Source organism: Scleropages formosus, chromosome 1 (genome assembly GCF_900964775.1).
Source record: "Scleropages formosus chromosome 1, fSclFor1.1, whole genome shotgun sequence".
In the NCBI taxonomy this organism is placed as follows: domain Eukaryota; kingdom Metazoa; phylum Chordata; class Actinopteri; order Osteoglossiformes; family Osteoglossidae; genus Scleropages; species Scleropages formosus.
In genome coordinates this window covers 17,302,587-17,311,475 of record NC_041806.1, presented here as the reverse complement: position 1 = coordinate 17,311,475, position 8,889 = coordinate 17,302,587, and the positions used below count along the sequence as shown (strand labels likewise).

General features: G+C 42.0%; 1 protein-coding gene across 4 annotated transcripts; it reads right to left on the bottom strand.

The window, feature by feature from the left end:
* Positions 1–750: 750 nt before the first annotated feature.
* pigr (polymeric immunoglobulin receptor) lies at positions 751–7,627 on the bottom strand. 4 transcript variants are annotated; one of them, XM_018758120.1, is made up of 8 exons: positions 7,495–7,627; positions 5,740–6,072; positions 4,410–4,491; positions 4,072–4,313; positions 3,756–3,825; positions 3,455–3,552; positions 2,139–2,182; positions 751–1,526 (listed from the first exon to the last, which is right to left on the bottom strand). In XM_018758120.1, the coding sequence occupies exons 1-8, from the start codon at positions 7,544–7,546 to the stop codon at positions 1,443–1,445; spliced, it is 1,005 nt and encodes a 334-aa protein (XP_018613636.1). In that variant the 5' UTR covers positions 7,547–7,627; the 3' UTR covers positions 751–1,442. The 4 variants fall into 4 exon arrangements, with proteins under 4 accessions (XP_018613636.1, XP_018613637.1, XP_029110649.1 ...); XM_018758121.1 differs by having other exon boundaries at positions 751–1,523; XM_029254816.1 differs by having other exon boundaries at positions 1,485–2,182.
* Positions 7,628–8,889: the final 1,262 nt, after the last annotated feature.

Genomic DNA, 8,889 nt, shown 5'->3' with positions numbered 1-8,889 from the left:
CAGGTAAGGCATCAGGTGTGACCCAGTAAAGAAGTGCTTTCTTGCATATTTTTAGATTATGTGCCTCCATCAAGAGAATTTTAAGAAGTCTAGGATAGATGTAACATGGTGGTACAGGTAGCACTGCTGTTATACTGCACCCCTGGACTCATTAGGTTTTGGGTGGAATGCCGCTCTGTGTGTGAATTTTGCACGTTGTTCCCTCTGGGTGCTCTGGTTTCCTCCTCAGGCCCTAAGATATGTGTTTCAAGGAAGCTAGTGCTCTGAAGTGGCCTTTGTCTGCAAGTGTGTTTGTGTGTGTGTGTGTGTGTGTGTGTGTGTGTGTGTGTGTGTGTGTGTGTGTGTGTAAGTAAATTCAAATTCTAGCTATGGGAACTGAAAATAAAGCATCACGCAAAAGATTCAAAATATTCTGATTTTATTAAAATTGTTTCACAATATGTCAAAAAACAGCACGCTTCATAGCTGAGAATGAAAATTCCATGTATTATGAATGATAACTGGATACAAGATAATAAATCCAGTTATCAAAAATATGAGAACTTTTAGCCTGAAATGCATCATAAGTACATATTTCACATGCTTCTGTGAAGAGAGCTGATAAGCTGCTTTCTTTGGAATGAAAAGAGAGTGATACGCAAATATAAATTAACTTGGCATATTTTAATGCTTTTCAGAATATATTTTTTAATAAATTTATTTACAAATTTATATCTCAGCCAGTGGAGTTTGGTTTAATTTTTTGTCAGGTTTTTGTCTTTTATTCTGTTTTGTATATTATTCTGTTTTTTATTGTGTGTTGGTAATTGGATTTACTTTGTCAGTGTGATAAAGTGATAAAAACAACTGCATTCTTGGCAGTTTTGGTAAGACTTTAAATTTGTAACATTTTTCTATTTTACCCACATTTGTTCATGAATAATGAGTACAATACACGTATCAAAATTACACATGCAGTGAGAATTAAGCACTCTATAGATATGTATAAAACTAAGATCATAATAACAAAATTCTACTCACAATCCCATTTCACACTATCAGTTAAGAAGATATATCCAGAGTTACTGCAGTATAATTAGCTTTGGCTACATGACAGTAATCTCAGTAATGTTGATAAAGTTACTAGGCATCGGCGCAGCACTCCACAGAGAGAGGGTGGAGGGGGTTTCTTATACACACCCACAGGGCAAATTATATTACATAACACTTATTAGACTTTCCAAAAATCAAGTGTAACATTTAATTATTTTTGCTTTTTTTGATTAAATTTAGCTGCAGATCTCTCCAGAAGCCTCATTGTAGTCTGATGGTATTCATATGTATCATATTCATATATAAAGTGCAGAATTTTCTACATTTCAAATTAGTTTTTCACAGCAAATATTTACCGTGTTTATCTAGTTGGGCGGCTGGCTTGTGATCTGGGGTCCCAAGAATCCTAATTAATCCATCTGCAAGCGCTGCGATGAGCTGTTGAAGAAGACGGTGCCGAATTTGTCCTTGTCTTTCATATATTCGGGGTCCTTCTAAGGAGACAGGACACACTAGTTATTATCTAGTGTTATAACCTTCATAGTGGTCCACCAGAATTTCAGGCTGGTCTTGATGGTCAAACAAGCCTGCTCTGCAGCAAAGTCATTCTCCTTTTTTCTGGAAAACTCTCAAAGGATGCGTGAGAAAAAATTTAGTCCTTCATGATGTTACTGTTGTGGGTTTACAGTCCTCACTAATGACATAAAGGTGTTTTTACCATACAGAGTGATACTTTAACCAGCCCAAGACCAGGCTTTTTCAGCAGGCTGGAATGCCTTGTTTGTTCTGCATTTTTTACTATCAACATTCTGATGTGTTGATAAAATGGTGACATCAACAGCTGGGTGAAATACAGGAACACAGCAGAACAGCAAGGGCGTAGAAACACGGTTATTCTAAGAGCAATAGTGAAGTTAGAAGAGTGCGGTAAGAAGTCGACAGCCGGGCTACGACAGGGTGGGAACAGACATTAACCTCAGAAACCGCTCAGTCAAAAGTTTGAGTACTTGGGTGTTTACACTTTTGACCGCTACTGGGGGGCTGCAACAGCTGAGGAGCAGCGTGGTAAAGAGAGTGAAAAATGAGGAACGTGTAACAGGGCTTACCATGATGTCTGTTTCTATTTCTAGCACTCTTCTCCTCATTTCCCCTTTTTTAAAGAAACAAAAAGTAAAAATCAAGTATGTTATTAAAATAAATAAAGGCTTATTGTTAACATGTATATATGTGATGATGGACGTGCCGTGAGGTCAACCCCAACTCATAGGAACCATTCATGTCGTCTCCAAGGTAAGGGGAGGGTGTTAGTGGTTTCCCAGTCCATTCGTCTGTGCATATCTAGGGGTGCAAACAGAGGGAAAAAACATGCAAAGCCCACACATCCTGAGCTGGACTTGAACCCCACACTTACCAAGCAGCTCAAGAGCTCTGAGGCACCAGCTTTACCCACCATGTGCATACAGTATATATATACACACATATATGGAAAGATATTAAATTAAATACACACACACATTGTCTAAACCGCCTGTCCCATACGGGGTCGCGGGGAACCAGAGCCTAACCCGGCAACACAGGGCATAAGGCTGGAGGGGACACACCCAGGACGGGACGCCAGTCCGTCACAAGGCACCCCAAGCGGGACTCGAACCCCAGACCCACCAGAGAGCAGGACCCAGTCCAACCCACTGTGCCCCCTAAATTAAATATATACTGTATATATGTATAAATATACATAAACATATGTATAGATATACAGTTGACCCTTGAACAAGGCAGGGGTTAGAGGCACCGACCCCCCGCGCAGTTGAAAATCCACGTATAACTTCTGACTCCCCAAAAACTTAACTACTAATGGCCTACTGTTGACCGGAAGCCCTACCGATAACATAACCAGTCGATTAATACTTTTTCTATGTTAAATGTATTATATACTAGATTTTAAAATAAAGTAAGCTAGAGAAAAGAAAATGTCATAAAGAAAATCATGAGGAAGAGAAAATAAATTTACAGTACTGTATTCATCAATCAGGGGCCGTGGTAGCACAGTGGCGCAGTGGGTTGGACCGGCTCCTGCTCTCTAGTGTATCTGGGGTTCAAGTCCCCATTGGGGTGCCTTGCAACAGACTGGCATCCTGTCCTAGGTGTGTCCCCTCCCCCTCCTGCCTTTTGCCCTGTGTTGCTGGGTTAGGCTCCGGCTCCCCGCGACCCCGAATGGGACAAGCGGTTCAGACAGTCTATACACTAATGCACCCTTGCAGCTCAAAACTATGTTGTTTAAGGGTCAACTGTATATACAGTATACGTAAAGAAAAAATATGTATATGTATACACATGCACATTCACACTTTTTCAGAAATTGCCAGCTGACAATGTGAACACTTTGTGTGGTATCATTGGGGAGAGAGAAGTATAAACTCACAAGGCTTCTGGCCCCATAGCCTCCAGGTAACCATGACAACAAGCACCAATATGCTCAGGATTCCACAGATGAGCAGGGGAGATACCCAGTCATCTTGCCTAAAACAAGGACAGAGTGTGGAGATCAGGACTGAATGCGGTCCCTGGCACATGATCGCTCTGTGTGTCACTGACCATGAACACAACTGGTTACTAAAACAACAGATAAATGTAACAAGGTGAGGGGTACTTCTGGAGTGAAACTAAAAAAGAGGAAGAAGAGGAACCTGTTGACGAAAACACAAAACCCCCCTAAAACGTACCCTGCTCCGGTGTCCAGCTGACGTGTTACGTGGCCCAGATCCAAAGCCTGCAGTGAGGTGGTCTGGAGCGCTGCAACGGACCAGGTCAATAGGGCTCACACTCCAAAATTAGGCCTCAAAACACAATTTACCTTCCAACATGATGTCGATCTCCTTCCAGAAGGAAACACTGGTGTGTTCCCTAAAAATCCCCTTCATACAAAAGATGTTGTGTCTCCTTGCTTATAATTTTGTTGAATTTTCTTATGTGCTCGTGTTCATTATGGTCAACTTCCCTTCACATTCAGCGTTAGGTTTAAAAGGACTTGCTTCTTACTCGTGGGTGTGAGCTCTGTCAGGGACCGAGGGAGCACCTCGATGTGGACCGTGGCGTGCTGGTGACCTGCAGCACAGCGATACCACCCAGTGTCCTTCTTTCCCAGGTGCAGCAGGGTCACGGTGAACGCTCTATTGTGGTCATCGCTGATCACCACAGAGTCTTCCTTCATGGTGCCGTTGACCCCCAGTGTGACACAGGTGTTCCAGTCCGCGCTGCGACACCACTTCTTCACGCTGGTCCTGTACAGGATCCAGTAGAGGATTTCATACACAGGAGGGCTGCAGACTGAGTTTTTCATTCGGCCAAATGAACCCAAAAAGACACCCAAACCTCACCTGTGTCCGTCACTGTAGAAACACTGCACACTGACACTGCCCCCCTCCTCTCCTGTCACCATCTGGTTCACCACTGACACCCCTGCAGGGAACCCAGGAGGACATTCAGAGACAATGACCAGTGTAAGATTAACACTTATTCATTTATCTGACACTTTTCTCCAAAATTACTTATAATGGTCAGCTATTTACAATTATTTTCCCCCATTTATAGAGCTGGGTAATTGTACTGGAGTAATGTAGGGTAAGTACCTTGCTCGAGGGTACTACAGGGTCCAAAGGCAGCAGCTCTAACTGCTGCACTATCACCTGCCCCAGCTAATAAAATATCTAAATATAAAGAACATATACAACAACCCAGAAACATATTTTCACATATTTAAACATTGATTTTGTTGATGATTTTCTCCCAAGCGACATAAAATTACTAACTAATATTTAGCTGATGTCTCTGTCCAAAGTGACATACAGTGTTAGATACACTGCTTTAAACTCAATACGGTCATTCACACATTTTTATAGCAAACCCTTATAATACACTCATTCGCACACACAGCCACTATGGGCAATTTACAGCCACCAGTGCACATGGAGATACATATTCACACTTTGGACCACCAGGAAGACCTCTATGCAAACACAGTGACAACATGCAAAACTCACCCACTTCTCATACGAAATCAAAATCACACATTACTGTACATAAAATCACTGTTCATTGTTTCAGTACTTACGGAAAACACCTTACAAAATGTCACGTAGTAAGTTTTCCGGTGACAAGAAACTAGATCTACATCACTATATTAACATACATCACTGTCAAAAAGTATATTCCCCTTTTCCATTTTCTGTTTTTGTGCCTTTTTGACATTAAATTCAGTCATATTGTCAATTATACTAGAAAGCCAATGGGCCCTGTTCAGGTTCCCCCAGAGTGTGTGAGTGACAGAGAGTGTGTGTGTGTGTGTGTGTGTGTGTGTGTGTTCCACTGATGTATGGATGAGTGACCCATTCTAAGTAGTGTATCTAGCAGTGTAAGTCACCTTGGTGAACAAGGTATATGGGTAGATAACACTACATAGGATTTGTTGGAAGTTGCTTTGGAGAAAAGCGTCTACTAAATAAGTAAATATGGTATACAGAGAAAAAGACATATTACAAACTGTAGTAATATCATAGTATTACAATAATAACTGAGGATGAGTTTGGGTGGATGGACAGTGCAAGATGTAATGTAACCCACTCACACAGACTGTATGTATCTGACAGCAGAGAACTTAGCTTTGGAAGGTGGTCACAGGAGCAGGAGTAAGGTCACCCACATGCTCACCATGGACTACTGAGATGTGGACTGATGCTGTGTCGTCCGCAGTCCATATCCCACCAATCTCCACCCCGCACCAGTACCAAGCTGAGTCTTCCGCTCGGAGTTCCTTCATGGTGATACTGAAGACCATCTGGGTGGGGTCATCGTGGATCTCGACCCGGCTGTCAACTGGCGTGGAGTCAGTGCGGGCCACGCTCTTGCAGAAGTCTTTGAGGTTTCCTCGGCACCAGTACTTAACGTGGTCAGCGTACTGGGGCTCATAGTGACAAGGCACAGTGACGGAATGGCCCTCCAGGATGGTGAGATCCTTCAGGGTGGACACAGCACCAAGGACACCTGGGGAACAGAAGGGACATGTATCATGTATCATGGCAGTCCTTCTTTCCATAGCATGTAGATTCAGGTTATGTCTAGTGATTCCAAAGGCCTAAAAAATTCTGATCAAAGAGTTGAAACGCTGGTGTTGGACTCTTGAACGGTACTTTGAGAACCGCTTGTCTCCATCTATTGCGAAACGGACTTCTGTTCACTCCGAGATGTACGTCACTTTGGAGAGAAGTATCTGCTAAATGGATAGATATCAAAGTAAACATGCAGCAGCATTATTTATACACACACACATTTGCTGAAGCTGCTTGTCCCAAACAGGGTCACAGTGAACTGGAGCCTAACCTGGCAACAGAGGGCATAAGACTGGAGGGGGAGGGGACACACCCAGGACAGAACGCCAGTCCATTGCAAGGCACCCCAAGCAGGACTCGAACTCCAGACCCACCAGAGAGCAGGACCTGGCCAAACCTGCTGTGCCACTGCACCCCCCTCATATTATTTAGGTATTATTTAAAACATTTATTGTTCTGCAGACATTAACCCCATCAAAAAATACATATTAAATCACCATGGTTTAAAGAATCATGTTAAAATATTCATTAAATTGGTATGTACGCAGTTTATCATATGAATAGCATTGCTATTGCCATGAATTACATATTATTGCGATGTTTTGTTCAGGATGTAACACTACAATTCTCAGTAACTATGAAGTAACAATTTAAAGCAATGTTTACACATCTGTTAGCTATTAACAAAGACCGTAACAGTTGCGTTTCATTAAACTTTGCACCAGTGCATACAAAACGAGTTTCATTAAATGTTGTATTAATCTCCTATTTAGGTAGCTATTGTTTGTGTTTTAAAAAGTCCTTTTATTGGAAAAAGGTTTTTTTAATTTAGTCAGTTTAGTTTTTTAAATTCAGATTATTTGTAAAAACACCGGGGGGGTGCGGTGATGCTGTGGGTTGGACCGGGTCCTGCTCTCCGGTGGGTCTGGGGTTCAAGTCCCGCTTGGGGTGCCTTGCGGCGGACTGGCGTTCCGTCCTGGGTGTGTCCCCTCCCCTTCTAGCCTTACGCCTTGAGTTGCCGGGTTAGGCTCCGGCTCCCCGCGACCCCGTCTGGGACAAGCGGTTCGGAAAGTGTGTGTGTAAAAACATCATCATGGCTCAGGGCATTTCTCAGAAATAACATTGTGAATTTGCAGCAACTTCTCAAACCGGAGTCTTTTTGTAGGAAAGAAGTGCTATAATTTCTGAAATGAACCCAAAAATTGAGACGTGTCTTTTTCATAAGTGCTCCTCAGCTTTGTGGATATAAGCAAACAGGACCTTTACTCAGCACACAAATCAACTCAGCATTAATTCTCTTGAACAAACATGTACATTTTTCATTTCACCTGCATTTTGCTGCACGTACAGCTCATACCTGGAAACCCGAAGACAAGGAAGAGGAGGCGGAGGAGGAAGGCAGGAGACATGTTTCTGGCTGGAACGCTGGAATGAACTCTCTAAGGAGTGTGTCTTTCACTTCTCTCTCCTCCTCACCAGCAGGATGTCCATGAATAAACATCACTTCCCCTTCATCATAAGGCAAAAAATGCGCTCTCCAGATTTAAGAAAAGTTTTAACCCATTGTGAAGCTAAATTGTGCTAATTTTGTGTTTAACTTCTCCAAGAGACCTGCACTTGAGACTTGTTTAGTCTACAGTTTTCTCCAAAGCACCTCAGCAATTTACCCATTTACACAGCGGAGCAACAACTTGCTCAAGGGCACTACAGCAGTACATGGGATTTAAACTAGCAACCTTCACACCCAAAGGGACCAACTCTAACCACAGTGCTACCTGGGCTCTTCTTTTATCCCTCTTTTTGTTTCATCTGCACACTTATTCTCAGCAACTTACACTTCAAGGCACCACATTGTACATCCACAATTCGTAACAAGGTATTTCAGCAGGACTGTCACACTTGTACTGGGAAGTCCCTCCTTTGCAAGTCTGTCACCTGTTACCCACAACAGTATCCATAAAATCAATTTGTTCATCACTATCATTATTCACACTAATTTCCTTGTTTCAGAATGTAAATCCACTGAATCACCTGTACAGATGGGTTTCGACTGGAGAAGTGAAAATTGTTTCATTGACGAAATTTGCAAATCGCAAGAAACTGCAATGTTATATGTACGCTTCACAAACACTTCAAAACTGTTTTGATGACAGCTAAGAGCTAGCTGTGTATTTTTATAATGGGACAAGAACATAGATTTTTCGTTGTATTTATATCTTGTCTGTATGTACTAATTGCACAAATTAATTTCATTGCCTAACTAGCATACATGTGCCAGGTTTTTTTAATTTCTGTTTTCCTTCAGTGAGACACACATTTGCAGCAAGGCACTTTGGGAATGTGGAGACTCCTTGTGCGTTCTCAGTCATACAGAAGATGAAAACATGGTGGTCATGACCAAACAGACCAGAATGTGTGGCAAAAACTTGTGCAGTCCCACAATAAACACAAAAAAAAAAATTAAATAAAACAAAACACATGTACTGTGCTATCAAATGCTCCCCAAAACAGAACGGCTTCACCTGTGTGAACACAGCGGTTTCCTGTGCTCTTAAATTAAGGCTCCAACTAAGCTGCTGGCAGGGCATCCAAAATATTTTTACTATTTCTAAAAAAAAGGAATTGATCGAAAGTATTCTTCCACCAATACTGTGAAACATCTCAGCTGTGAAAGAGCTCTTACCAAAAATATTTTTTCTTCAATTTTTGTGCAATTTTGAAGAATAAACAAAGTTGATGATGGAAGGCAGAC

Coding starts and splice junctions, on each gene's coding strand:
- pigr (XM_029254816.1), bottom strand. CDS start 7,546: ATGTCTCCTGCCTTCCTCCTCCGCCTCCTCTTCCTTGTCTTCGGGTTT. Junction 4,492..5,739: donor CCACATCTCAGTAGTCCATG/GTGAGCATGTGG, acceptor GGTTCCCTGCAG/GGGTGTCAGTGGTGAACCAG. Junction 4,314..4,409: donor TTCTACAGTGACGGACACAG/GTGAGGTTTGGG, acceptor GATCCTGTACAG/GACCAGCGTGAAGAAGTGGT.